Below are 27406 nucleotides of genomic sequence, written 5' to 3'. Positions count from 1 at the left end.
CCTTACCCACGCTGTGGAGAGGAATTGCAGCTATGGCTTGGAGATGCACGGGGTCGACGAACACCGAACTTCTTCTCAACATGAGAAAGAGCGAGATCATCAAATCTGACCGAGTGTTCGCGGTGGGTATGTTTGAGAGACCATCACAATCTCACCGTTGAAGCTCCCCAGGCGATGACCAAGGTCGATCGGTCGAAGTACGTCCGTAACCCTTCCGCCGCCTACCAAGATTCTCCCCAGTACGTACTTCACGCGGCCCTTGAGCAACTCATGGTATGGCGACGATGACCTCCATCTAGACTCATTGGTCACGGCGCAACGATCTCCGCCCCGCACATGGTACGCGGGCCACGGACCCTCTCGCCCCAAGTCTCTCACTGCTCGCACAGCATGCCTATGCGGCGGAACATCTCCTTCCTTACCTTCACTCGAACGCGCGCGTGCTCGACGTTGGCTCGGGCTCGGGCTACCTCTGCGCCGTGCTTTGGCAGCTCCTCGCAGACGATGGCCACGCGGGCTCAGAATTCACGGCCAAGGTCGTTGCCATCGATCACATTGATGAGCTTGTTTCCTGGTCAGTCGACAACCTTCGCCGGGACGGGCTCGGACGGGAGGTCGACCAAGGGCATATCAGGGTCATTGCCGGGGACGGGCGCAAAGGTTGGTTAACTTGCTTTTTGCTTTCATTCCAGTTTGTATGATTCACCGGGGTACCTTTCTCGCAGGCGTACCTGAAGATGGTCCATACGATGCCATCCACGTTGGGGCTGCTGCACCGACGGTGCCCGATGCCCTCATAGAGCAGTTGGCGGCGCCTGGGCGGATGTTCATCCCGGTTGGAACTGAGAAGCAGCAGATCATGCAAATCGACAAAGACGCGGAAGGGCGAGTTACAGAGAAGGCAGTGCTCGATGTGGGGGTGCGTCCTCGTCCCATTTGTCGCACAACGCCTCACTAATGTGCTACACTAGTATGTGCCATTGACTGACAGGGAGAAGCAGATTGCTTCGATGAGGTATTGAACTGATTCGCAGGTGTAAGATAGTACGGTGTTCTGTACGTGTGACAGTTCCTGGGGATATACGAATTCCGCTTTCATGGAAAACGGGGGCGACGACGAATTCCAACTATTCAACCCCGGCGGCACTGACTGCGAGCAGCCGCCAGGTCCAGGCTATAGGCTTGTTTTCAGTCTTCATGGGTACTCCTGCGTACGTCCTCGGGTGCGGTTGCCGCCGGCCAAGCGTTTTCGAAAATCCCGGTCCCAGCCGGTTTGCCTCAGTCGTGTCAGAAGGGCTGATCAACAGCGCTTCGTTCCAAGGCTTGCGGCCTCCACACGCCGAACGCCGAAGTTAAGCAACCTATTTGATTCCCAAATTCTATTACAAGTACTGACCTTCCTGATCCTGCATCAACACTTGGCCAAAGCGTAGCAGTATATATTTCACCCGATTGGCATTATGCTGACAACAGAGGCTCACCGGACAGGGATATGCGGCGGTCAGTGTCACCATGTCCTACTTCAACTCCACATCATGGCACTGCACGCACTCATGGCTCGTATTAGTCGCTGTCGCTGTCGCAGGAACCACCTGTGCAAGCTTGGTATACCGGTCCCACATCGGACTGATCGATGGCAGGGCCTCAAAACCGCTGTGGTATCGCGGCGACATTTCTGATGTGATGTGGTCGTACGGCGTGGACTCCTTTGATAAGTCGTTGCACTCATCCCCTATAATATAAACCGCAGGATCTCAGCTCGAACTAGCATCACTTGGCTTTTCTTTCGTCTCCGCGTCTTCGTCTCTGACTTTTTTCTCCACTTCAATATCTTGGCAAACGATGTACGCATCCGCTCTCTCTCTTTTTGCTTTCATTGCCAGCCAAGGTTCGCCCGCCGTTGTCAATGTCAACACGCTTATAGCCATCGTTGAACATTCCCCCAGCCGCTGCTTCCTCGGTCCTCTCTTCTGCGGGAGCGCCCCATGGTTTCCTCGACATCGTTCGCAGGGCCACCAACTCGTCGGACATTTCTGGCAACATTCCAGCCGCTGTAAGGATGCTACAGGAACCTGCGTTCAGAACCCGCTCACTCGTTTCTATTCTTCCATGCAGTGCACATCTGACTGCAAAATCCTTACCGACCCCAGCGGCGTGAGTGTGTGCCTCTGCGATGCCCTTCTCCTGCGACTAACTGTCCCGGCGGCGGAATTTTCAGTGCGCTTCCACCGATGCTGCCTGCCTTTGCACCGACGCACGGAACAAGGGCTCCTTTGCCTGCTACGAGTGTATCCTCGGCTTCGTCCCAGACCAGATGGCGCTCGACGAAGGCCAGAAGATGCTCGCAGGTGCGTCAGCCGCCTATGGGTCGCTTGCTTCTGTGCCTCCCGTTCTGAACTCCTCTTCTCTATGCAGATTATGAGACAGCCTGCGCGCAGGCAGATATCACCTTGGCGTCGCTTTCGCTCATGCTTCCAGGCACGACGTCTCCAGCTGGCCCCACGGCTCCTGGTGGCCCCACGTTTCCCGGTGGCACTACGTCGCCCGGCACTACGTCTCCCGGTCGCACGACGTCGCCCGGCGCTACGACTCCTACTGGGACCCCCAAGACGGGTACCGGCGCCGCGGCGAGTCTTTTCGTCAACATGGCCGCGGTTGGTGGTGCTGTGGGTGCCGCCCTCGCCGCGCTGCTCTGATGTCGCTGTTCACGAAGGGTGGATAGTGCGATTCCACGCTTGCCCCGCGGGCCAGTAGCGGTATGACAGGCTCTGTTAGATGGTTCATTTGTTCAATGGTCTTATGGGCGTTTTAACCATCTATTAATTGGCGTCATCGTCATCTGTGTGCATGCACCAAGATCTCACGGTTGCATCAAGCGAACGTGAGGTTGAAAAGGCCCACAATCTCGCATATTTGTGATGTAATACAACGGGATACTTGGATATGATTCTCGCGGAAACCGGTTCTTCAGAAACAACCACGGTTCTGGCTATGCTCCAGAGGCTCACGCGCGAGGCTTGTAGCGCGCGAGCTTCATCGGCATGGACGGATGAGAGCCGCCTCCAGCGACGGTCGGGAACACCACACCGGCGAGGTTCCAGGTGATGCGCTTGTCCGAGGGCGCAAAGGTAAACTTGGAGAGGAGGAGGCACAGTACGACCTCTACAAGAAAAAGTCAGCTCCGAATCAGCGGTAGGTACACACGGCGAGGACGCACTCATTTCCAGCTGAGAGAACTTGAAGCCACTGTAAAGGCGTCAGCACCTACACCGAATACACAGCAAAGAGTCAAGGGCCTCACATGCACGAGCGTCCGCCACCGTTGAACGTCATCCTAAACGGCCTCCGTCAGCTACTCCCTGGCGCACGCGCTGTGCAACAATCGAGGCTCACAAGTTCGAGTATACCCCCGGGACCTTCGCGTCCACTATGGTCTCCGGGAGCGGCGCGAGCCAGCGCTCCGGCTTCCACTCCGCCGCGTCCTCGCCCCAGAGCGCCTTGTTGCGGTTCGAGGACCACAGCCCGAGTATGACCGCCGTGCCCTTCGGCACGGGGATCTCCCGCACCTCGGTCCCGTCTGTGCACTGGATCGGCCGCGAGATCGGGAGGACGGCGTCCTCGCGGTTCACGCGGAAGAGGAGCGGTACCGGCGCGTGCCTGCGAGAGAACCGGGTCAGCCGCGCGGAGCGAGGACGACTCTGCCGGCGCGGGGGGACTCACAGGCGGAGGGTCTCGCGGCAGACGGCGTCGAGGAACGGAAGCTTGTTGAGCTCGTCGTAGTCGAGGTCCTGGCGGTCGTCGAGGGCTTCGAGGATCTCCTCGCGGAGCTTCTGCTGGACGTCCGGGTTCTCGGAGAGGCGGGTGAGTGTCAGAGAGAGCGCGTTGGACGTGGTGTCCATGGCGGCGAAGGTGAACGTGCTGCCAGTCGTGGTCTCCCGGTCAGCGCTGATGGGGATGGGACTGTGCGAATTCTGGACGTACTTCATCTGGGCGATGAGGTCCTCCTCGGGCAGCTTGTCTTCTTCCTTCGCTCCCATGTTCTCCCGGACTGTCCGTGCGTCAGAGGGAGGGTCAGTACTCTCAGGGGTGAATTCGTGCGATAGCAGTACGTACGCAGAATGCTCATGAGGTCCTTGCCTTCTCCAACCTCCCGAGCCATCGCGTCATCCCCACGAGCCAATGCGGCCTTTTTCGCCCGCCAGATGTCCAGGGAGCTTTGTTCCAGCCTATCGGTGAAAAGGTTCACCTTGTGAGCCGCGGGCAGTGGGATCAATCGGCACACGCGACGTATCCAGTCCCGGCTCATCTTGGCAAAACCCGGAATCTCAATGAGCAAGCGGTGGACGAAGGCGAGATCGCTCATGGCGGGTCTATACGCGGATCAGCTGAACTTCAAGTATTTAAAGATGAGAATGAGACGCACTGGAACTCCTTTATCGTCTCGGCCAGTTCGTCGGCTTTGTCGGCGACAAGTGGGTCGAAGCTGACTCCCAGTCCGGCTTGGCCGATGAGCTCGAGAGCGGTACGACCCATCCACTGCACTACATCAATCTCGGTACTGCTGGCCTTCACGTCGACGCGCGCTTCGAGAGCCTGTACGAGCTGTGACACAGAAGACCATCAGCAAGTGGGGGTGTTGAACAGATCGGACATACCTGGTGTGTGACCTTGTTGAAGATTGGGATCATGCGGCGCATATGGGCGATGGAGAACACTGGGTTCAGTAGCTTACGCTGTTTCTTGTGCTTGTCCCCTGAGTTGACAGACAATGACACGTTGAGTAGGTCCAGAATATGCCGCAGAGCGATAGTATGGGACCGCGTACCGTTGGTAGAAAGGAGACCAGGACCGAAGAGCATGTTGTTCAACCTGATATAGACTGCGTGAGCCTCAGCATGGGGAAGGACTGCGACGACCTACGTGAAAAAGAAGTCATTTTCTTCGAAAATATTCTGTTCCTTCACGATGATGTTGTGAAGAGCCAGAGGATCGAACACATAGAGTGATCGGTGCTGCATTCTTTGCTTCAGGGAGAATGCACGAGCATAAGCGAGCACGAGTACGTACGCCGAAAGGTCCCGCAAGCTTAGCAATACCCGGATAGGAGTCGGTCAGGTACTCAAGGAACCCCCAACCATCTGGGGCGAGCAATCGCTTGAGGTGGCCTTGGGGAGGAATCACATAAGTATTTCAGAGAAAATAATACGGGATAAACGCACCGTATTGGAACGAGTCCTTCAACGCAGGCCCCGGAATTCTATCGAGCGGAGACCGCGTGAAAATCTGGCGGAAATATGTCCAAATGAACCAAGAGGCGACAACGGCAACGGCAACGGCGAGCATCGCTGTCGGGCTTGTAGCAGAAAGTCTGAGATCTGGCGGGTGGTGTGGTGAATACTCGGGAAGCTCTCACCGATCTTATAAGCATGCTGTCGGCGCCGAGAATGTTCCATACGGGCGGTCGACACGTCGTACAAACCATAACTGGGTCACGTCGTAGTAAATGACGTCCGCGTCGTTGACCACACGGGAGCCGACTCTCCCGAGAGAAGTAAGGAATAATTACCCAAAAAAACCAATACCAGAAAGGTGGGTCCCCCAGTGCCGTGGAGTTAAGGGATGACGGTTACACAAACCTGTCAAAAGCGGACTGCAGACCGTAATCGCGCGTGTGTAGTTGTCCACCTGTGCCGGCCCGTAACGTCATTGCATTGTACGTTCTCATCAAAGAAGTGCCACAATTCTGTGCGAAATGTCAACTCCGTATAGAATCCCTGTGAGCGGAGTGTATAGAGTGACGCGCTTCTCATTACCAAAAACGCAACATCGAATCAGCAGGGCTGCCTCCTACCCCGATAGGCGTTCCCGGTCGGCGATCGCGAGCTGGAGACGTTCGGGAAATGACAGCAAGACTTTCGGTCTATTTGACGTCGAGTCGCTTGGATTTGAAAATCGTAGCTGGCAGGTGAAGCTGGTCGTGCGGGCACGGCAGTGACCCCGAGTCGACCAATAGTAGGCAGTATCAGGACAGAGGATATTGCGCAATATGCAGAAGGGCTGGGAGCAGTGAAGATACTTGCAGGACAGAGTTCTTGCCAATCGCCGTCTCGACGTACGGTCGCCGACTCGCGGGTCACGCCGCCCGGAGTTCCGATTTTTGATCGGCGATATCGGAGAGTACACGCGATTTTCCGGCCGATCGTGGGTTCGACTCAGCCACCACTGAATAATTTACATAAGTCCGCTTCAGCCTGAACTCTCCCCATTTCAACACCTGAGAAGAACATGCAAGCTCCATACACCGGTCGTGCCACTTCGGGTTGATTGATGTCCTGATACCGCCACTACTTGTTAAACTTCCCGAGTACTTGCGGTCGACCACTCCCGCCCGCCCGCCCGCCCGCGGTCGCGTGGCAAGGTAAGCACGGCGTACGTCATTCTGGACCAATCCCAACTTGTAGGACGATTTTCTATCACGCCATATTTGTCTCATTAGTTGGTGTACAGTAGCCGTCGTTGTGACTTTATTTGCCTAGTAGACCTCCGATGAACTTCACAACATCTACTTCTTAAGCAGCGTCACTTTCATCGGCATCGCCGGGTCTAGGCCAGAGGGGAGGACCGACGGGTACACGACGGGCGCGACGTTCCAGTACACCTGCTTGTCGGACAGGTCGAACTCGAACGTCGACAGGAGCACAGCGAGGACGACCTCTGCGGACGAGCAAACATGTGAGCATGAGGAGAGACCGTTCAAATGCAATTCTACACGTACTCATTTCGAGTTGAGAGAACTTGAAGCCGCTGTAAAGTTGTGAAAGCGTCGGATCAGTGTAAGCACGGTCGGGAACCAGGAGGGCCAAGACGTACATGCACGCGCGAGCGCCTGCCCAGAACGTCATCCTACGTACCCAAGCCGCATCAGTATGCACACCCGGAGCCTACGTCTGAGAACGAAAGAGTTCGCGTACACACCCGGGATGCGCGCATCGGTTACCTCGCCTGGGAGCGGCGCGAGCCACCTCTGCGGCTTCCACTCCTCCGCGTCCGGGCCCCACAAGTCCTTGTCCGTGTTCGACGCGCCGATGCAAACGTACACGTTCGTGCCCTTGGGGACAAGGATCTCGTGGATCTCCTTGCCGTCAACGGTGCGAACAGGTTTTGAGAGAGGTAACATCGCGTCCTTGCGGGCTCTGTGCACAATAGCATTAGCCCGAGAAGCATGTAATAAGAAAGTGGCACTGACTCTCGGAATCGCAGAGGGGCGGGCGGGTGGCTGCGCGAACAGATTGATCATCGTGAACTTCGGATCGTTCTCTGGAGATAAACAGCGGACGTACAGACGGAGGGTCTCGCGGCATACCGCGTCGAGGAGGGGTAGAGAGATGAGATCGTCGTAACCGATGTCGCTTCCGTTCTGTGCGTCGAGGATCTCCTGCCGGACTCGCGCCTGGACGTCTTTGTTCTGCGCGAGGCGCCAGAGTGTGAGCGACAGAGCGTTCGAGGTCGTGTCCATAGCAGCGAAGACAAGCACGCTGTCGTGCGGAAAGCCATCGTCAAACGAACTCCAGAAAGTATACTGACCGCGGAACCCACCCTATCTGCGCGACGAGTTCATCGTCAGGGAGCCTGTCCGCCTCCGCGGAGGCCATGTTCGCCTTGACTACGACGTCGCGAATTAGTCACAGACGAATTCCGACACCGTGGACGCAGAAATGACGCACGAAGGACGCTCATGATGTCGTGACCCTCGCCGATCTGGAGCTTCATCTCCTCATCACCCTTTGCGAGGGCGGCCTTCTTCGCCTCGAAGATCTCGAGTGACTTGTCCTTGATCGTGCGCGTGTCTCGCATCATCCGGTGCAATGCCGGGATCGGGACCAGCTTCCCGAGCGGGACCATAAGCGGCTCTGGGACAATCTTCTCGACGAGCGGGAGCAATGTTGCGAGCGCGCCTAAGCCTGCGGCGGCGGGCCTTGGGTGGGGTGAGCATCGCGCAAAAGAGATCATGAGAATGGATCCACGACACGGAGACATACACAAGGTTCTTGACCGCCTCTCCGAGGGGGTCGGCCTTGTCCTCTGTTAGCGGGTCGAAGGAGTAGCCGAGCCCGGCCTGCCCCACGAGTTCGAGTGCAGTTCGGCCCATCCACATCACCATGTCGACTTCGGCGGAGCCGTCCTTCGTACGCATCTCGATGGCCTCCCTGAGCTGCGATAGAAAACATGTCAGTTCTGATATAGTACGTGGGGTAAATCATGACCGAAAATCACACTATGGACGACCTTGTAGAAATTCGGCATCATTTCCCGGAGATGGGCGACTGAGAAGACGGGATTGAGCATCTTCCGCTGCTTACGGTGGTGGTCGCCTACGAGCACCGAGTTAACGTCAGAGATCACATTCTGCCCGAAGTTGACCGAGCCACGTGTACGTACCGACGGAGGAAAACAAGCCCATTCCGAATTGACGCTTCGTCGCACTGCGGGAGAAAGCACATTGGTGGATCGGAAGGACCGATTACTGGCTTCCTAATAAGTGGCTTACCTGAGGAACCACTCGGTCTCTTCAAAGATATACGGCTCTTTGACAGCGATGTGGTGCATGGCCTTCGGGTCGTGCACGTAGAGAAGATTAGACTGTGCGGATAAGCAACCTAGGTCAGTTTTACTCCAAGTATGATGAGAGGGTCACGAACACCAAGAAAGCCATGTAGGCGAGCGACTCGACCATACTTCTTCCCGATGTCGAGGTGGAAGTCCCACTCTTGCTTGGCTCTGAGTTGCCTCAAGTTTCCTGTGGAACATGAGCAGTTGCTGGGTGATTCTAAGATGCCCTTGAGCAAATGAACACTTACCGAGGAGGAACGACTCGGGAGGCGGGCCGTTAAGCTTGTCAAGGTCGGTCTTGATGACGTGCTGGCGGAAATACTTCCACAGCACGAATGCCGTGCCGCAGACGAAAAGAGCCTGTAGTAGCGATCCAATCATGTCGAATGAGCGACGAGCGAGCGAGTGGTAGGAGTTGGAACAACGGGGGTTCATAAATCGAGTGTATATGTATGATGGTCGCTGCGCCCCCGACTCCGGCGAAGGCGGGGGGAGTGTAGTATCGGCTGAGACGATGCGTTGCCGGTGGCCACGGCCCGCATTGGATTCGAGAGTAGCGTGGGAGTCGAAGTGCCCTGGCTTGACAAGCTCGCACTCCGCGCCCTCGGGAATGACGGTCGTGCACAAGATTGACCCAGTCCCTTCAGCACGAATAACACACTCCTTCGAACCTGTTCGCAACGAACTTTCAATCCGGCAGTTTCACTAAGCAGGGGAGATGCAAACCTCAAAGTAGTTCCTTTTCGCTTCGAACTTCACTATGGGGGTGGCAAGTACTTATGTACGATGCACTCGTCAGACTGCCCGTGGTGCCAGCGCTCGGAGAAAACTTCGCTTACTACTGTTCAACAGGAACAAAGACCCATTCGGGTTCAGGGGACCCCAACTCGGCTGTCATTACTTTTGAGCATGTGGAAGTCTTCACGTTCAGTCCGGCGGGAACGCACAGGCTGAGTGTGCGCATGGAGGCCAGTTCAAGGAATTCCCGACAAGTCGGTGATTGTCCTGTCGAAGATTCCCAGGGACCAGCGCTTCGCTTTTCCCGGGACCCGGCTACTAACTCTCCCGAGCGCCAATGTCGATTTTATTGTTTGTGATTTGGATTTTGGCCGATCACAAGTTCGACCCAGCGACCACCAAGCATCTTGTTCCTCTCAGTAGCTGTCCAAAGACTCACAATTTGGTGGCATATTGTTTTTGTCCTGGTATACTGTCATTGAACGCAGTGTCAATGTCATCGTTGAGCTGCGACGTCCAGGGCTATTTGCGCGGACAAAAGTGGGTTCGCCTTATCACAATAACTCAACGCACTGCATTGATCCTGATTTCATACCGTCAGTGGACGGAGCTCAAGCGAAACAACACAGCTGGAAAGCGGTTTCTCGCCCGGACTCCGACACGAACAGCGCGTAGTACCGAGGATATTCGCTGGGCGTTTATGAGATTTAGGTTTGAACTCAGAGTGGACTTGGTGGGCTGCGGCGGCATCCCCACGGCGGCTTACAGTGACCATCATCACATTGCACGCCCTTTCGATTTCCTAAAGCTTCCGCTATGGTGAGCAGCATCTTTAATGCGTCAGGTATGACTTCTGATTGTATACATATACACAGACGAATTGCGCACCCTCACCCGTCAACATCATCTCCGACGATCAGGCCGAGGTAGAACGATATGAGTGTCCTGCATGTCTTGATCTGATCACATACTTAGATCGGAGGTCGGATTCAACAGATGCCTGTCGAACTTCTCAGAAACATATTCACCCTCGCCTGTACGGATGGAGGATTCACCGGATGCTCTCTGTCACTCGTTTGCAAGCACTTTCGAGAGGTCGCGCGTCCTTGTCGCTTCTTCTCCGTCAAGCTGAACATAGTGACGAACCTTCTTCGGCCCGAGATTTTCGTTCGATCCTTCCAGGCCGAGATTTCCCGAGAGGTCGGCTCCGAGCGGCCTCGCATTCGCCACCTCCACATCGAATCAGGAATAATACTCAACGATAGAGAACAAGCTAGACACGTGACAGACTCGGTCATCTGCCTATTGAACCTGGCGGCCGCCGATCTCCGGACGCTCTCGCTCGCAACCCTACCATTTATGAGCGTCCTGGCCCACTCCTCAGATTTTTTTCTATCGCTGCCAGGTTTCCATATATCCCGGGACCTCGAATTACCCCTCCTCGAGGAACTCTCCGTCACCGACGGTGACTACGAATTCGCTCCGCTCCCATCCGTGCGACGGGGTGGTCTGCCCCTCGACTGGGACAAGGTTGACTGCTCGGACCTACCCAAATTTCCGAGGCTGACACATCTCCATCTCACCCGGGTCTCCTCCTCGCAAAACCTCCATGGATGGGCCACACGGGCCCCGAAGCTCACCCACGTCCGTTTCGACTGGGTGGGCTACGGAAGCGACGGGGAGTACATCGCAGCCTCCGCTCGAAACATGCTAGGTAGGCGCCTCGCGTGCTATTCGTCTTCTCCTCTGAAGGCGCTGTTCCACCGTAGCGCCGGACAGCGAGGGTGCGGAGCCAGGGCTACCAGTCCTCGAAAATCTGCAAGTGCTCGTCATGCAAGGATGTCCCCACCCGAGAGGAATACTTACAGCAAAACGCTCATACGACACCTTGAAGGGCCATCTGGTCAGGCTCCGCAGAGATGTCCAACTCCATGGCGACACTCCATGTCGGTTCATGCTGATGTTGCCGAAAATGATAAAGAGCGGGAAACACCTTGTGTATTCTATCGAGAATCCGCTGGGAGATTGGCTGGAGCGTATCGAGGGACGCGGCGGCTGCTGGGATGCGAAAGAGAGGTGGTACGGTGGAAGGGAGGAGGAACGGGAGGAGCACATTTCGGACGAGGATATCGAGGAGGGCGACCATTACTTCGTCGACTTCTGAAGCGGGAGCGGTGGCAAAGAAACCGGCGTACCAGTACAGCGTAACCCATCCGTCCACTTGTGCAGTCGACGGTCTTCCGGTTCGTGCAAGGTCTGCATATTCTGAGGATCCCAGCGCCGGAGTTGTGGTATGACGTCATGCCGAGCGGCGTGGGCTTATGCCATTGGATCTCATCTCCCCGCCACGGTCCTTTATTCACTTGCAGAATACTGCTATGACCGGGGAGACTTCTCCAAAGTGATTTGAATACGAAACAATGATGATTTAGTCTAGAGCGACAATACTATGCTACAAATGCCGTGATACAGGTGCACAAGAGCGCAAGAGGGGAGACATTAAGATAATAATAGGGTAAGGGGTGAACAAAGTAGTGTGTATGCACAGGGAGTCTCCAAGAAACGGAAACCCAGAGCCGCGAGTGAGTCGGACGGCTCGTTTTGCACGCGTATGTCCCCTCATGCGAACATCGCGTCGAGCTCCGCCTTGAACATCTCCTCCACCGCCCGCCGCCGCACGTTCCCCTTCGTCGCCGTGCGCGGCAGCGTGCCCTCGGGCACGACGACGACGAACCGCGCGTCCGCGATGCGCTCGTGCAGGTACCGCGTCTGGTGGAACGCGCGCGTCCGGCGCACGACCTCGCGCCGCAGCCGCGCCTCGTCCCCGCGGCACCGCGCGAGCGCGCCCGCGGCGGCCTCGACGAAGAGCGCGGGGCTCGGGCGCCCGTTGCCGACGGCGACGCACGTCGCGATGAGGTCCGCGCACTGCGCGCGCGCGTTGTCCTCGACCGCGCGCGTGTCGCACCGGAGCGCGTTCTGCGTCTTGATCCAGTCGTCGTTCCGGCCGCGGGAGACGTACGCGCCGGGCGCGGCCTCGAGGAAGAGGTCGCCGGTGTGGAAGTGGCCGTCCGCGGCGCGCATGGACGCGTGCGGGCAGTCGGGGGAGGAGGCGAGGACGACGAGCTCGAGCAGCTGCGCGTTCGCGTTCGCGTACCCGGACTCGGACGAGTCCGCTTCCTCCTCGAGCTCGGGCGCGTCCGGGATGGGGAGGAAGGCGTAGTGCGTGCCTTCGACGGGGCGGAGCACGGGCGTCGGGCGCCCGCCGCCGCGCACGGAGAGCAGCATCGCGCCGCACTCGGTGCTCCCGAACAGGTTGCGGAGGGGGAGGTCCTGCGCGTACGCCCAGCCCTCGTCCTCGAGCGGCATCGGCTGGCCCGAGTACAGGATCTCGTCGAGCGTCTGGAGGAGGGCGAGCAGCTTCGCGTCGTCGCCGCGCGCGGCGCGGACGTGCACCGCGAAGAACGCGGGGAACTGGTTCAGGCGCGAGAGCCCGCCGACGGCGATCATGTGCGCGAGCTCGGCGGAGGAGAAGGTGACGGCGCGCGGCTGGAGCGTGCACCCGCCGTGCTGGAACGTCGCGAGGAACATGAACGTCTGCCCGATGTGGCACATGCTGCCCCTATGGTGTCTGTCAGCGTCGGTTCGCGGGAGGGAAGGGGGCAGGGTACTTACATCGCGACCGTCACGTCCTGCGGAGCGCGCAGCGGGGGGCTCACCCACGCGGACTTGTGCACCATCGCGTCGAGCCACTTGTAGTCGCACGGGAGGAGCTTCGGCCGGCCCGATGTCGAGCCGGACGTGTGGAAGATCATCGCGATCTCGTCCGCGGACGCGGGTTCGTAGAGCGGAGGGAGGGAGGCGAGGTCGACTGGGGCGTCGCGGAGGTCGTCCGCGCGGTAAGAGGGGACGGGGCACGTCGCCAGCATAGGCTCGAGCTCGGGCTCGTACACCATCGCCTTCCCGCCCGCCTTTGCGAGGAGTTCGTAGATCACGTCCGGGTTCGGCAACCGGAGCGAGAACAGCTGGGGCACGAAGCCCGCGCGGGCGAGCGAGTAGATGTAGAGGATGTCGACGTAGGACATCCCATTGGACCTGCCGAGCAGTCAGCAGTGCGCGCACTAAGCACGTAGCGGCGGACTCACCAGAGGCCAACGACGGACCGCGACGGGACGCCGTCCGCGGAGAGCTTGCGCGCGAGATGGGCGGCAAAGTGGTTCACGTCCGCCTGGAACTGCGCGAAGGAGATCGGGGTCCAGGCACGGAGCACGTCCTCGCTGTCGTACGCGGGAAGCTTGTAGATAGGAAGGTCGGAGTGGGAGGACACGGCCTCGGCGAGCGCGTGGAGGTGAGTCTTGAGCTGGGCAGGCATTGCTGGTAGAGATGGACAGAAAAGGGAGGGCTGGGCGAAGAGCGAAAGGCGAGGATTAAAAAGCGGAGAACCGAGGAAAGGATGTGACTAGGGTAGCCGAAGCAATTAAAAATCCTATAGGATAGGACAGGAACGAGGACGCTGCGCCGGGACCGGAGGCGGTGGATGGTGTGGATGGATGAGGAGGACAGGGCATCCTAGTCAGAGGCTTTATACCGGCCTGCGCGCGCGCGGGAGAGTGCGCGGGGCAGTTCGCGATGCTGTCCCGTCGGGTGCCAGTGCGCGCGCGAGCAATCCAGGCGGAGGCGCACAAGATTCAGTTGCGGCAACAGCGCGAGCCCGACATCTGCCATTTCGCGCCCCGCGGGCTTGATCGATGGGCCCAGCGGAGGAGGCGCCTCGACACGGTCACCGCCCGGAGATCCCGATGGGCCTCCGGACGGAGGACCGACACGAGGGAGGGTCGGGGAGCGCACGGACGGCACCGAGCTTCCCCCTCCCCGGTGGCGGGAGCGGACCCATTCTGCGCCTGGCAGGTTGCGCCTGGCAGATTGCGCCCCACCCATGCTGGTCTATCCAGTGCGCCTCCATGCCTGGATAGTTCCTGAAGCGTGTGCGGAACATGCGTCGGTGTACATGCGGACGTCGAGCTTGGCAGATACTCGAGTTGTCGCAGGCGGTTGGATACAATAGCAAGGTAGGACGGGCTGTCAGCCTCTCTGGGAACATGTCCGTATTTTCGGCGTGGAAAGTCCCTGAAGGACCGGTGAACTCAGACTGCCTCGAGGCAAACCTTCAAGCGCAATATGCAAAGTTGACGGTGCGGCGAAGCAGTGCTGACAAGCCAGTCTTCCCAGTCGTCGATGATGCAGCTCCTGCGAAGCGTCAATGAGTCACAAAGTTCAGAACATAGAGGTGACTCAGCTGATGTGGCCCACCAGCAGTCCGCTGTGATCAAAGCCAAATACACAAGGTCGAAGCCATCGTACCGGTCGACGTGGCCAGCGCCTGGCTGCGTGAGACTCCGTGCCGTCGACCCGCCCGCGTCGGATGGCGCATGCACTGCCTTCTCCTCCTCTCTCCCCGCCCACTCGCCGTCAAGGCACCCTCAATCTACGCGATAGACCGTGGGTACGGCACCTCTCCATTGCGCTGTCCGGACGCGCAACCCCCGGGTGAGAGGAAGTGCTTCAGCTACGTTTTCTGCGATGATGACCGCAACCGCTCGTCACGCCAGCTCTCGCCTCTGGGCACCGCACCGCGCCCAAGCAAGCAAGCATGCTCGCGCCGCCCCGCACCCATCTTTCTGCCTTGTTTTGTGTTTCCACGGAGCATTGCTCGTTCTCCAATCTGTGCTGTTCTCCGGCCGCTTAATTGAGGCCGCGGCCGTTAACTCGGAGTCGTCGCCCTGGGGGCTGCGCGAAACACTACGGACACAACAGCGCGCTATGTGCGGCGGCGAAAGGCGCACACGAACTCGCGTGATCACCCTCTCAGATCTCACCCCTCGCCACAACCCCCGGACGACGCGCGCAGTCCTATCAAGCGGCCCACGGTGGCCTTCCCCTACTTACGCCTCCCGGCACCGCACCCGCCTGCGTTCGAACCTCGATCGGCCCCGCCGCCGTGGAGTGTCCAATCCACTCACGAAGGCACGCTCCACTCAAGACTCGGCGGGTTCTCGAGAATCGCGCGTACAGGCTTGGACGCCTGACGCCCGGAGAGTGCCGCGCGCAGGCTGGCACGAGTGTTGCAGGGGCGCGTCGAAAGTTTTCGTTGATCGCTCGGCGCTCGCTTCTTCGCGCAATGTCGTCACGGACGGGGCTTTTACTACCCTCTCAGCCTGGTGCATCGCTGGCGCAGAGTTTCAAACCCTCCGAGTTCTGTTCGCTCGAGCGTCGCGCGCGCAGCCGACTCCCTTGTGACCCCTCCAGGCTTACGAAGCCGTCCACATACCTGCGGCGCGGACGACGGACGCGGGGCGGCGCAGAGCAAACGCCAACCCACCCGATCAAGCCCGCAGAGAACCCAGGCACGCTGCGCGCGTCCCCGCCGCACTTCCCACCCAGCTCAAACTGCGCGGCACACAAGGGCCGCGCGCCCGCGCCACGGTCGCTCCCGCGCGCGCGTTCACCAGTTCGGCGGTCGGTGTCCGCGGGCTTCGAGAAGGTGGACGGGAGAGAACAAGGCAAATCGCGGGCCACACACCGCCCCCACCCTCGCGGGCCACCCGCGGTGATCGTGGCGGGCTATCTCTGTTCGTCGCGACTCGCTCGCCGCCTTTGCAGACTCCACGCTGCGACAACATCAGCATGCGGGCATCACGCTGGTGGGATCGCAGCACCGTGGCACGGCGGCAGCACGAACCCTGTTGGCGACGCCCGCGGACGGCCGGGCACGAACCTAAACTCCGCGATGCGCGCCGAAAGCCCGCGAGCTCGCCACTGGACGCGGCGATCGGGGAACGCCAAAATTCATATACATGGAGGCTAGCGCGGGGTCATTTATCGGGTGAGTGTTTCGTGTGTCGGTGCGAGATCTCCACGCGGCCCTGGACCGTGCTTCAGACCGGTGGGAGGCGATGCTGCGACGGGCGGAACGGGGCGCACGCCGGGGCCTTTAGACTCTCTGTTCCGCACCTGAGCGCTCTTAACGTTGACGAGCCATTGCCTCACGCGCAGGATTATTAGATTGTGCGGCCAGGACAAGGAATACACAGGCGTCTATTCTTGTTGGCCTTATGGGTCCTCCCTGTACCGAAGAAGGAACTGGGCGGCGTTCTGGGCAGAATGGTGAGTGCTCGGATCCCGCTCACTGCGGAGCCCGATGAGCAGCTGGGATCGGGCAGACGACACACACGAGCATACAAGTTATGCGGGCGGTGCCGTCCCGAGATCGTTTGCGCCGTTCGGGACAGCCAGCACCTCTCGATAAGGCAAGTCGCATAGGGGCCATCCAACATAGACGTCGTCACCTGATGCGGTACCTCGTTTGCGCACGAACGGTGGATGGAACGGTCTCTGCGAACAACATTCATCCCTGATGTCGTCGTCCCTCCAGTCACTGATTGCCTCCTTTTGTTAGTGCTGCTGTGTCGACCACAGGTGTACAATCGGTCGACGCGCGATGCCGATGTTTGGCGGCGGTGGCCAACAAGACTGTGCCACCTCCTTCAACGTTCAACCCGTACAGCCTGGTGAGCCACCGGTGTCTAGTGGGGGCGAAAAGTCGATCAGCCGCCCGATTTGCGGTATCGCACGTGAAAGTTGACGAACCCGTTCCTGCGCACGGCTCTTTGTCGTAGTTCTTTCGACCTCGGATATCCAGCACTTGCACGCCTGCCACTTCTTGCTCTCCCTCCTATCCAGAGATGAAACTCAGTTCACCCATCCTGCAGAACACGCGCGGCCGACTATCCCGAAGAAACTCTACCTCTCTCCAGCGATCGCCGCCATCCCCATTCTAGACCGCAGAGGTCCGCCGCCGTTCCACACCGACACAGCCCGTTCCTGTACCTCGCCGTGCACCACGCGCACGCAAACCCTACGAGCCGCCACCAAATCCACGCGGGCCAACGCACTCCGACCCCAATCCGACCGGCCTGTCAAACGTTCGCCTTCGGCCAACCTTGTTGGCACGCGCCTAGGTGGTCGTCGGCCGATTCGCTGCGAGCCGGATCTCCGTACTTCTCGAGGACTCTGGCACTGACAAGGACGTCAAATACGTCTGCAGTGCGCAGAGCTTCGAACAAGACCCGGACTGCCGTCGAAGCGAGTTCCCGATGTCGTTCGGGCGCGGGCTTGGGAGTTGTTCGGGCGCTGGGCCGCCCGCGGGCCGCTGCTGGCCGCGTCTGCCGTCCATCGCCTCATGCTGAGACTGGCCGAGCCGGACGGGTCGGAGGGCTCCAGGCCTCCTACTCTGCGCATGCCCTCGTGCCCTCGGCAGACAGCCCGCACGGTGATGCGCCGACTCCGAGGGGGGCCAAGACCGTCCGCTCCGATCCGGGGTCGGCCTCCCCGGTGCGCGCCTGTGTTCTCAAGTCGACGGCGAGAGAGGCAGTGGGCCTATCGTTGCTCTCGGTGCGGGGCGATGGGGGGAGAACGACAGCGACTGCATGTTGACGTGTACGCGAGGGGGTGGGAGTACTGAGCCCTGAGGCCTTGAGGTCTAGCGGTGCGGTCGGTGTGCGCTCCCGAGTCCAGATCGGACGAGGCGAAGCGCGCTCGAGGACTTGCGCGCGCCGCGTAGAGAATATTTCAGGTGTAGTAATTGCCTTCGATCCTATGATACAGGTGTTTTGATGGTAATACATAGTATTCGTTCTCTTGTGCGCGCCCTGACTCAGCGCGCTCGATGCGCATCGCACCTCACGGCTTGCGCTGGCCCTGTACGATCTCGCGGACCTGCGCGGAGTTACTGCGTACGTCGTTCGTTTCTGGGCTCAAGCCCTGGGTTTGGCCTGTGCCCCATCCACCATCAATACAAGGTGCGGACAGGAGAGGTGAGGATCACGCACTGTACATCGACGCCGGGCCCTCTTCCTTCTTCGTCTGCTTTCCAGCGACGAACATGTACCCGAGCGTCCCGACGATGCCTACTACGGCAGACATGGCCTTGGCAGGACAACCGCGTCCGCGTGTTGCGGACGGGCGCAGCCAAACGTCGCGAACAGACTCACAAGAACACGTCCGTTGCCCCTCGTGTGAACGCCGCTGGTACCTCCTATGCCGGAAACAGCCATGGTTTCGATGTGGAGGAATGCGCGGTGATTGTAGTGAGAACGAGGTGTGTGCAAGAGGCGAGTCGAAGGACTTGAGGGGCATACATACGTATATGCACTTCAGTTGGCCGAGACGTGTGGTGACGTCATTTCCAGCGCACAGCGAGGGGCGCTCGTGGAGGTTGGACACCACGTCTTGTCGTTCTGCCGTCTGTACGTACAGGCGAACAACACGGACCTGGGTTTATGAAGATGATGATGAGTTGAGGAACTGGTCGAGCGAGTGATTGTGCTTGTCCTGGACGGCTTCAGAGAGCCACGATCAACACAAGTGCAAACATGTTGAAAACCGGTATAAACCGGGATGTGAGTAGCCGGAATCTCGAAGCGCTGGTCACTTGCATGAAGACGCACATCTGGCCGCATTGTACCAGTATGTTCCCGCCGGCTACCTGACACCGAACATCAACATTTGCTGCAAACAGTATCCGGAGCACACGCTCGAATGCCAAGAACCCGCGCGTCGTCCGCACGTCATCACGTACGACTGATTCACCGCGAACAGTGAGTAATGGTTCCTCCGATGGTCCGGTCGACAACCTGAATGGTATTACGCTACCCTAAAGGCATCGTTTATGGGATGTCCAATCGGAGGTCACTTGAGCTGAACCAGCGCTCTCGAGATGTTCACCTTTCTGTGTCTCACAAACTCAACGAGCTCGAAAGCATCAAACCCAACAGGTCGAAAGGGCGAGTGGCTCACTGTGTCTTTCAGATTGAATCGAAGTTGATCGCCTTTGGACGCATTGACCGACGATCCCGTTCATGCAGCAGTGAAGCCGCGGTATTTGCCCTTCTTGATCACCTGCAGGTGGTATCCGTATGACCCTCTCCGATTGAGACTTCCATCCCGTCGTCATATCACATGTGACATTGCGTTCCGCGCAGAGGAAGTTCGTGGAGCGTGTCCGCCGGCAACGCACCAGCTTTGTTTCAGCCGCCATCACGTTTCCCCCTCCTTTTTCCGCGGTCGGATCCTATGGCCGTCATACATATACAGCTGCTTGGCCGACAGCTCTGCCAAACAACCAGCTATTCACTCGCCCGCCCGCTCGCCATGATAGGATCACTACTACAGACTCTCCTCGTATGCGGCACAACATATGTGCTGTGGAAGTACTTCCGTCAGATTATCGTCAAGTCCGACCTCGACAAGCTCGATGGGCCTCCCCCCGAATCGTTCCTCCTCGGTTAGTGCCCCGCGGCTTCCGCACCTCTTGGTATCACCCGACCGATGATCGTGTCGACAGGTAACCGACGGCAGCTCAGAGATAAACAGGGCTGGAACTTCCACCTCGACATCGGGAAGAAGTATGGCCGGGTCGCTCGGCTGCATGGATTCCTGGGCGTGAGTCGCTGTATTGTCATGTCTGCAGTTTGCAATGACAGCTAATCGGTGTCTCACACAGTCCAAGCTTCTCTACGTGCACGACCCGAAGGCCATGCACCACATCGCTGTCAAAGAGCCGTATATCTTTGAAGAGACAGAGTGGTTCCTCAGGTAAGCCACTTATTAGGAGTGAAATACTCCGTCCTTCCGACCCACCAACGTGCTGCCTCCCGCAGTGCGACGAAGCGTCAATTCGGAATGGGCCTGTTTTCCTCCGTCGGTACGTACACGTGGCTCGGTCAAGTTCGGGCAGAAGGTGATCTCTGACGTTAACTCGGTGCTCGTAGGCGACCACCACCGTAAACAGCGGAAGATGCTCAATCCCGTCTTCTCAGTCGCCCATCTCCGGGAAATGATGCCGACTTTCTACAAGGTCGTCCATAAGGTACTGTTCGGCCGTTGTTTACCCCACAACTATCAGAACTGATATGTTTTCTATCGCAGCTCGGGGAGGCCATCGAGATGCGTACAAAGGACGGCTCCGCCGAAGTGGACATGGTGATGTGGATGGGCCGCACCGCACTCGAGCTCGTGGGGCAGGCCGGGCTCGGCTACTCCTTCGATCCCCTGACCGAGGAGAAGGCCGACCCGCTCGGAGAGGCGATCAAGAACCTCATGTACGTCAAGCCTATGATCCGTCTACTAGGTTGTGACTCACCAGTCATGTTCCCTCCAGGCCCGCATCCGCAGGCCTCGGGTCTCTCACGACGCTGCTCCCGCTCGTGGAGAAGATCGTCCCGGAGCCGCTCATAGTCCCACTCGGAAAGCTGGTCCCGATCCCGGCATTGCACCGGATGATGCGCGAAACGCGTATCATCAAGGACAAGTCGCTCGAGATCTTCGAGGCGAAGAAGGCCGCGCTCGCGAAGGGAGACGAAGAGATGAAGCTGCAGGTCGGCGAAGGTCGGGACATCATGAGCGTCTTGCGTGCGTGCTCCCCACCTCCGCGGTCTCCGGGGAGGCTTTCTGTAGCTGATTCGCGATTCTTCAGTCAAGGCGAACATGGCGTCCGCGGAGGCGGACAGGCTTCCAGACCATGAGCTAATCGCCCAGATTGCGTGAGTGACTGCGGTCGCTGCCCTCTCCGTACCTTGCAAGCCTGATGATGGACGTCTAACGACTCGACAGCGTGCTCGTCTTTGCGGCAATGGACACGACCTCGAACGCGCTCTCGCTCACCCTCTGGCGCCTCGCACAGAACAAGGACATCCAAGCCCGGGTCCGGCAAGAGATCCTCGACGCGCAGAACGGCAGCGACATCGGCTACGACGACCTCGTCTCGCTCCCGCTTCTGGACGCGGTATGCCGGGAGACTCTGCGCCTGTACGCCTCCGCTCACTCACCTCTGAGCGCCCTCCGATGCTGAGTTACCGGTCTCCCCCTGCAGCCACGCGCCCGCGCCGCTTCGATTCAGGGAGTGAGTTTTGATTGCCCCTCGCCTCGCGCATCCCCGCTCAGTCTACCAACAGGGCCCGCGAGGACGCGGTTCTGCCGCTCTCTAAGCCCGTTCGGGGCGCAGACGGCAAGGATATGCATGAGATCCTCGTGCCCAGGGGAACGGAGGTGTACATCTGCATCGGCGCCTCGAACACGGACAAGGAGCTGTGGGGGCCGGACGCGGAGGAGTGGAAGCCGCAGCGCTGGCTCGCGCCGCTCCCCGGCGAGGTGACCGATGCGCGCATCCCCGGCGTGTACGCGAACTTGTGCGTGGACTTTCGTTCTCAGGCGTAGGCTCCGGGTGTGCATACTGATGCGGCTTGGGTACGTAGGATGACGTTCTGGGCAGGCGCTCGCGCGTGCATGTACGTCTTGGCCCTCCTGGTTCCCGACCGTGCTTACACTGATCCGACGCTTTCACGACTTTACAGCGGCTTCAAGTTCTCTCAACTCGAAATGAGTACGTGCAGAATTGCATTTGAACGGTCTCTCCCCATGCTCACATGTTTGCTCGTCCGCAGAGGTCGTCCTCGCTGTCCTTCTGTCGACGTTCGAGTTCGACCTGTCAGACAAGCAGGTGTACTGGAACGTCGCGCCCGTCGTGTACCCGTCGGTCATGCCCTCTGGCCGGGATGCGGCGATGCCGATGAAGGTGACGCTGCTCAAGAAGTAGAAGTGGCGGGTGGCAGTTTCCGATTTGCAGAGAAACGGGATTCGAAATCTCCAAACGTGTCTTCCGTAGACGGACAACGATATCGACGTCAGCCGCTCGTCGCCTCAGAAGCAAGACCTACAGGCTGTCGATGGCACTCGTCAATCTTGCCGGCAGGGAAGATCTGCATCCGTGAATCATGAGATGACATACGAGATCTCGACAAAGCATGCTCAGATCCTACACGACTGCTTCTCTACACTACATCGCCGGTCCACATCCCACTCATCTTCTTTACCCAGAACCGGTCATGCGACTGCTCGATGAACTGGCCGCACCGAACGCCCATGGGCCACTTGTGCTCCATATTGATCGCAGGCGGATACCGCGCCTCCCCGACCGTCCCGCACCAGTCAAAGTCGATGAGCCTGACGCCATCGCCCACCGTGAGCACGTTGACCTCCCTCAGATCGCCGAACACCAGCCCGCGCGCGTGAAGGCGCCCCACCGCGGAACCCAACGCCTCGCCCTGCGCGGGCGTGAGCACCTCCCTCTCCGCGACCGCCGAGCCCTGCACGAAGTCCATCACCACGGCCCAGAGTCCGCCCACGCTGGGCTCCCGCGCGCAGTGCCACAGCCGCGGCGCGAACTCGGGCGCGAGGGCCTCGTGGCCCGATTTGCCGTACTGCAGCGGGAACTTGACGACCACGCTGGCCGCGGGCATGCCCGCCGCGGTCGCCTGCGCGGTGAACACCGCCTTGTGCGGGAAGTCATACGCGCCTATGCGACCCGTGTACGTGAGCGTCACTCTGCCGTGCTCGGGGTGGACGAACTCGGTCCAGTGGGGGCCGATCAACTCTGGGGGCGGGCGGTGCCACGCGGAAATGGCCGACGCGATGTCGGAGTAGTACTTGTCGAGCTCGATGCGAGCGGCGCGCAGGGCGCGGAGCAGGCGTGCGACGCGGTAGATCACGGCGTGTGTCATCGGTGTGGTGCCGTCAATGGTGGGTAGGGGCAATAGCGAAACGTCCGCGAGCGGCTGGACGATGATGTGGTCTCCGAACGCCGCGCCGGCCACCTGAATCCGCGCGCCATCGATGGTGATGAGCAGTGCTGGGCAGCAGCATGCCTGCCGCACCTGAAATGCCTGATAGGAGGTGTTTCAGAGGGGTAGTCATGCGTATAAACGGGGACAGGCACTTACCTCGTGCGAAGTGAAGGCATCGATATATTCGCACTCAGCCAAAGACACTGGGTCGAGATAGCTATCGTCGCTCCTGGCGCGGATGATTGTTGGTATCGGTGAGAAGCCGGTAGGAATTGTGAATGGGTTCGTGCAGGCTTTGGCACCAGATAACGCTACTTCCAGGATCTGGGGGAGCTCTTGATGGTCCTCTGAACCGTACATGCGGCCCCGCGCCACGAGATCTGCTGCGAAGACCAGTTCATCGGGGGCAGCGTCGTTATCTTTGTTCAAACGATCGAGGAACTTCGTAAAGGCGGGATGGTAGATGGATATCGGAGGTGGACTTTCCCCCCGATAGTCGAGGATGTCGTCCTGGTTTTCACGCTGATAGAGCTCGGCCGAACGAGCGTATTTGGAACCATATGCCCTAAGTCTGGCGGCAAGGGCTTCACGCACTGTAATTCCGTAAGAAGATGCGCGAGATTGGGGATTCTGGGGGATCGACTTACTGGACTTCGGAGTTTTTTTTTGCACGTGCGCAGCCCGAAGTGGCCGCGTCGTCGCTGGCACAACGCCTTAATGACGAGAAGAAAATAGAGGTGTATGAACATACCAAGCGCAACAAGGGGATATTTGTGACCGATCTCAGATAACTTGAGGGTGCTATAGACAGTGAGCATACGGGATATGTCCTTCATGGTGATAGTTTCACAAAGGAGCTCCCACTCCAGAGGGCTGCGAGGGTTCTTGACGAGGTATGGGTGGTCAGGCGCGACCTGCAACGGTGGAAACTTCAACTATGTGAATCGTAGTGAATATGAAGGCCACGAACCTCGTACATGCCAATATAGTTGCTGATATTGTCTGCGATGTCGCTGACCGCATCCTTGACCTTATTGAATAGCGGTAGTAGCTCGTCGTCTTCGTCGCCGACGTGGCTTACGGAGCGACGAGGGTAGGAAAACGTCTTCTGAGTAACATCGTATAAAAGCACCTCCGCGCAGACTACGATCATTGAAAGACCAAAGGTTGGGAAGAGTAGGAGATGGAGAAGAACAGGGTGAGGAAGAGTGGGAGGATTGTAGCGACCTCCGCGGTCAAATGACGACGTTGCGTAGTGTTAGTGTTTCCAACGCCTCCTATGCAACTTGTCAGCTCGTCTCCCCTAGGCAGCCCTTTTATCAAAGTCTCCCCTCGGTCTGAGATGTTTTGTTTCGGGTCTTCCCGGCCGGACCGCCGGCGTTGACCGAGCGGCCCGAATGGGCGTCTACCACTTTTGTCCAGAACGCCTATGGACCCCACCCAGACTTGATGCGGCGGTGCTGTTGGGTGCTCAATGTCAATGTTCGCAGCCTCGACCGATCCTGTGGTGTTCCGGCTCGCACTCGAACGCGGCTGGGCCACATACGTTCCGACTTCCGCCGTCGCGCAGCGTTTGCGCCCGAATCGGATGAGCTCGATGAGGCTTGCGGCTTGGGCACGTACACGGGTTAAGCTGAGCGCAAGGGGATATAAAAGCGGAGAGGTCTGGACTTCTGAAACCTCGGCTTAAGCTTTTCTCTGCAAACACTCCTCAGCCTCAGTTTTCGAGCGCACCCTCCACTCCAGCCAACACACCAACCCTGACGACCACGATGCTCTCTCTCGTCGCTGCCCGTGCTCAAGTATGTTCATTCGCAGACCATCTATATGGTCCTTGACGCCGTCTTTTATGCACCAGTCACTAGTCCTCTTCGGCACCCTTCAGACAGGCCTCGCCTGCTACGTCTACTCTCAATATCAACCTTCGAGGTTTGTACACCCCCTTGGGCTACTCCCCAGATCCTCATGCGCCTTCTTCTAGCATGATCGAAGGCCCTCTCCCCTCTGCAATTCCCCGAGGCTCCCGCTTCGGCGCGCACGAGCAATATCCCACACACATCGCGGAGACAGTTCGTCTTCGCGCGGCGAACGCAGCACACTGAGTTGAAAGTCCTTCCGTAATGACACACGAGTGTTAGATTAAGATATTAGAGGGATACCTTAATGTATGTGTACACTACAACACCTGCTGGGACGTAGCCGGCGAGTCCCATTATATTCGTCCGTACGACCTCATGAATGCCGGCATCTTGCGCACGACCATCTTCCCTGTGCAGAGACGGTAACCACTGCTCTCATGTTTGTTGGCGCAACTTTGGCAGGATCTGGGAGAATCGAACCTGCCTTCTTATATACCTGACCACACCCCCGGCGAACCCGGTGCACGTCGCCTCCTCTCGCATGATGCCTGCGCCCGTACCTCAGCTGGTCGTCCAGCAATCTTATCGGTACTTGAGCCCCGCCTAGGATGTCAGACAAGTGGATGTGCCGCATAACTCCCGCCTCTTCTCCTGTCCTCTAGAGTGCTGAGACCCCCGTGGCTGGAATACAAACATATGAGGAGCCTGTGTGAGAACGCTGGCGACCACTTGGTCGATATCCATATATGCCATGGATACCCCACAAGCATATCTCTCCCTCCCTCCCTCTCCCGTATCACTCTTCCTGAACAGCTGTGGCGCCCCATGCGCATCCTGCGAGCATGGTCGCGCCGGCTGCCCTTCCCTTCTTGCCTTCCTTCAAATCCCTTGTAGCAGTACTGATCACAGCCGCTGTCGGGACCCGCGCCCAAAGTACGGACGTGACATGCCATCCTGCGTTCAGCTGGGTGAGCACACCTGCAATCTCGAACGGAGGTCGAACGGGGCGGTCGCTCACCAAAACCCCTCGGCCGCCGGTGGTCCTTAGATGTCCAACTCGAAGGGGCAGAGCCCGTGCCTCGTTGCCTCCTTTCTCGAGGCGTCGTGCTTCCCACCAGGTCCTTCCTCTCGCTGCTCTCCGGGCGTTCGTTCGACCGACTGACGTTTCCCGGGGGCAGACCCGACCGTGCGCGCGCTGGGCGAGGTGGGCGGGGCGTACGCGGGCCCCGCGAGCGCGGACGACGCGAACCCGTGCGTGTGCAGCACGGTCACGTACTCGCTCCTCGCTGCGTGCGCGCTGTGCCAGAGCGGCAGCAGCCCGATTCCGATTTCGTCGTGAGTGCTTGTGGGTGCGGGCCGTACCCCAGGTCTGACATGCCTGGGCGTTCTTCAGGTGGCCGGTCTTCTCGCAGCAGTGCCCTGGGGAGAGCACCTTCGTCGGAGTGTAAGTGCGGCGGGACATGCGGATGGCGCGGAACGCCGAGCTGAGCCCCGAGCCAGGTTCACGCAACCGGTGTCGTCCGGCACGGAGATCCCAGCGTGGCCGAAAGCTGCGCTGACGGTGAGCACGGACATTCCCGCCGCGCAAGCCAGCGCACTCACCTCGACGCACGACAGGACGCGGGCGCGTTCGACCCTGCCGCCGCCTTCGCGCTCGCATTCAAAGCCAGCCAGTCCTCGTCCGCTTCTCTGGCGGCCTCTCGCTCACCCTCCCCCTTGCACCTCACCACGGGCGCTTCCCTATCCTCCGTCCACTTCTCTGCACCATCGAGCCTTGCCACCGCGACATCCATCTCAGGCGCTACCAGCCCTTCCAGTTCCGACTCGCAGAAGAAGTCGAACGCGGCCGCGATCGCGGGCGGAGTTGTGGGAGGGGTGGTTCTCGTCCTGCTCGGGGGTGTGTTGCTGATGTGCACGATGCGGCGACGCGCCTGTCGCGCGAAGGGGCTAAACGGAACGGGGGGCGAGGCGGGGGTCTTGAGCCGGAGCAGGACGTTCGAGAGCGTGACCGTGCAAGAGCACGGCGTCGTAGCCATGAAGGGAGGGGAATGTGCAGAATTTGCGGACAAGAAGGGGCAACGGGTTGTCGTGAGGCTGAACCTGAGGACGTATCCGAGCCTTGCGGTTTACGTGCGTATATGCCTTCTCCTCTGGCGAATCTGGACAATGATGGACCAGGGGTGGTGTAGAATCCCGACGACCCGGAGACATTCCCTTCGCCCGATCCACCACCCAAAGACGAGAAGAAACTGGGCAAGAGTCGGCGGAAGAATCGCGGGTTATTCCACGACCCTGCGATCGTCGCTCTGGGGGTGACGCCGCAGTTCACGTATTTTGGAAGGCCGGAATTGTCGTGAATCCGGATTTCAGGGCTTTCGGCTTGAGCTTGCTTTTATTGACACCTGGTGTGCTTATGTAACGTTGTATCAGTAGATTGAACAGTCCTTACCCTGTGTGTAATCTCATAGCATCGTCCCGCTGGCATTCATGTTAGGGCATGAGAACAAGCGTGTCGATACATTC

The 27406-nt window shown here is 59.0% G+C and overlaps 10 protein-coding genes across 10 annotated transcripts; 5 read left to right on the top strand and 5 right to left on the bottom strand.

Annotated features, from left to right (window-relative positions):
- Positions 1–32: 32 nt before the first annotated feature.
- On the top strand, positions 33–1022 carry BXZ73DRAFT_41383 (Pcmt1-prov protein; the record flags this gene model as incomplete). The annotated part of the gene is made up of 6 exons (XM_048018761.1): positions 33–122; positions 172–239; positions 300–339; positions 390–660; positions 726–919; positions 972–1022. 6 exons carry the CDS (start codon positions 33–35, stop codon positions 1020–1022), a joined length of 714 nt encoding a protein of 237 aa, XP_047881324.1.
- Positions 1023–1842: 820 nt separating this feature from the next.
- On the top strand, positions 1843–2696 carry BXZ73DRAFT_75019 (uncharacterized protein; the record flags this gene model as incomplete). Its single annotated transcript, XM_048022139.1, has 5 exons — positions 1843–1888; positions 1947–2053; positions 2116–2154; positions 2219–2348; positions 2416–2696. 5 exons carry the CDS (start codon positions 1843–1845, stop codon positions 2694–2696), a joined length of 603 nt encoding a protein of 200 aa, XP_047881323.1.
- Positions 2697–3004: 308 nt separating this feature from the next.
- On the bottom strand, positions 3005–5343 carry BXZ73DRAFT_98227 (cytochrome P450; the record flags this gene model as incomplete). The annotated part of the gene is made up of 13 exons (XM_048027632.1): positions 3005–3162; positions 3218–3246; positions 3302–3334; positions 3394–3657; positions 3721–3918; positions 3982–4048; positions 4114–4370; positions 4424–4602; positions 4656–4753; positions 4826–4869; positions 4921–5012; positions 5068–5165; positions 5220–5343. The coding sequence occupies 13 exons, from the start codon at positions 5341–5343 to the stop codon at positions 3005–3007; spliced, it is 1641 nt and encodes a 546-aa protein (XP_047881322.1).
- A 1219-nt stretch (positions 5344–6562) lies between these two features.
- BXZ73DRAFT_41633 (cytochrome P450) lies at positions 6563–8991 on the bottom strand (the record flags this gene model as incomplete). Its single annotated transcript, XM_048018806.1, has 14 exons — positions 6563–6714; positions 6776–6804; positions 6871–6903; positions 6933–7193; positions 7247–7276; positions 7341–7535; positions 7597–7663; positions 7725–7975; positions 8040–8212; positions 8275–8372; positions 8440–8483; positions 8549–8640; positions 8700–8797; positions 8859–8991. The coding sequence occupies 14 exons, from the start codon at positions 8989–8991 to the stop codon at positions 6563–6565; spliced, it is 1656 nt and encodes a 551-aa protein (XP_047881321.1).
- Positions 8992–10335: 1344 nt separating this feature from the next.
- Positions 10336–10593, top strand: BXZ73DRAFT_3553 (uncharacterized protein; the record flags this gene model as incomplete). The annotated part of the gene is made up of 1 exon (XM_048017868.1): positions 10336–10593. A coding segment is annotated over one exon (258 nt), but the record flags the coding sequence as incomplete, so codon positions are not given.
- A 1374-nt stretch (positions 10594–11967) lies between these two features.
- Positions 11968–13717, bottom strand: BXZ73DRAFT_88232 (acetyl-CoA synthetase-like protein; the record flags this gene model as incomplete). The annotated part of the gene is made up of 3 exons (XM_048024875.1): positions 11968–12967; positions 13021–13440; positions 13491–13717. The coding sequence occupies 3 exons, from the start codon at positions 13715–13717 to the stop codon at positions 11968–11970; spliced, it is 1647 nt and encodes a 548-aa protein (XP_047881319.1).
- A 4367-nt stretch (positions 13718–18084) lies between these two features.
- Positions 18085–18458, bottom strand: BXZ73DRAFT_41473 (uncharacterized protein; the record flags this gene model as incomplete). Its single annotated transcript, XM_048018778.1, has 3 exons — positions 18085–18176; positions 18234–18330; positions 18396–18458. 3 exons carry the CDS (start codon positions 18456–18458, stop codon positions 18085–18087), a joined length of 252 nt encoding a protein of 83 aa, XP_047881318.1.
- Positions 18459–19554: 1096 nt separating this feature from the next.
- BXZ73DRAFT_41642 (cytochrome P450) lies at positions 19555–21997 on the top strand (the record flags this gene model as incomplete). The annotated part of the gene is made up of 14 exons (XM_048018808.1): positions 19555–19687; positions 19748–19845; positions 19907–19998; positions 20064–20107; positions 20175–20272; positions 20332–20504; positions 20564–20814; positions 20879–20945; positions 21016–21210; positions 21275–21304; positions 21357–21590; positions 21657–21689; positions 21756–21784; positions 21846–21997. The coding sequence occupies 14 exons, from the start codon at positions 19555–19557 to the stop codon at positions 21995–21997; spliced, it is 1629 nt and encodes a 542-aa protein (XP_047881317.1).
- A 235-nt stretch (positions 21998–22232) lies between these two features.
- Positions 22233–23507, bottom strand: BXZ73DRAFT_41693 (uncharacterized protein; the record flags this gene model as incomplete). Its single annotated transcript, XM_048018815.1, has 2 exons — positions 22233–23123; positions 23181–23507. Coding segments are annotated over 2 exons (1218 nt in total), but the record flags the coding sequence as incomplete, so codon positions are not given.
- Positions 23508–24796: 1289 nt separating this feature from the next.
- Positions 24797–27240, top strand: BXZ73DRAFT_98221 (uncharacterized protein; the record flags this gene model as incomplete). The annotated part of the gene is made up of 9 exons (XM_048027631.1): positions 24797–24826; positions 24883–24953; positions 25006–25093; positions 25932–26001; positions 26062–26218; positions 26277–26327; positions 26384–26444; positions 26501–27013; positions 27073–27240. The coding sequence occupies 9 exons, from the start codon at positions 24797–24799 to the stop codon at positions 27238–27240; spliced, it is 1209 nt and encodes a 402-aa protein (XP_047881315.1).
- Between the last annotated feature and the right edge of the window lie 166 nt (positions 27241–27406).

This window comes from Epithele typhae, assembly GCF_022376455.1.
Source record: "Epithele typhae strain CBS 203.58 chromosome Unknown BXZ73scaffold_6, whole genome shotgun sequence".
In the NCBI taxonomy this organism is placed as follows: Eukaryota; Fungi; Basidiomycota; class Agaricomycetes; order Polyporales; family Epitheliaceae; genus Epithele; species Epithele typhae.
This window is presented reverse-complemented; position numbering and strand designations above follow the sequence as displayed.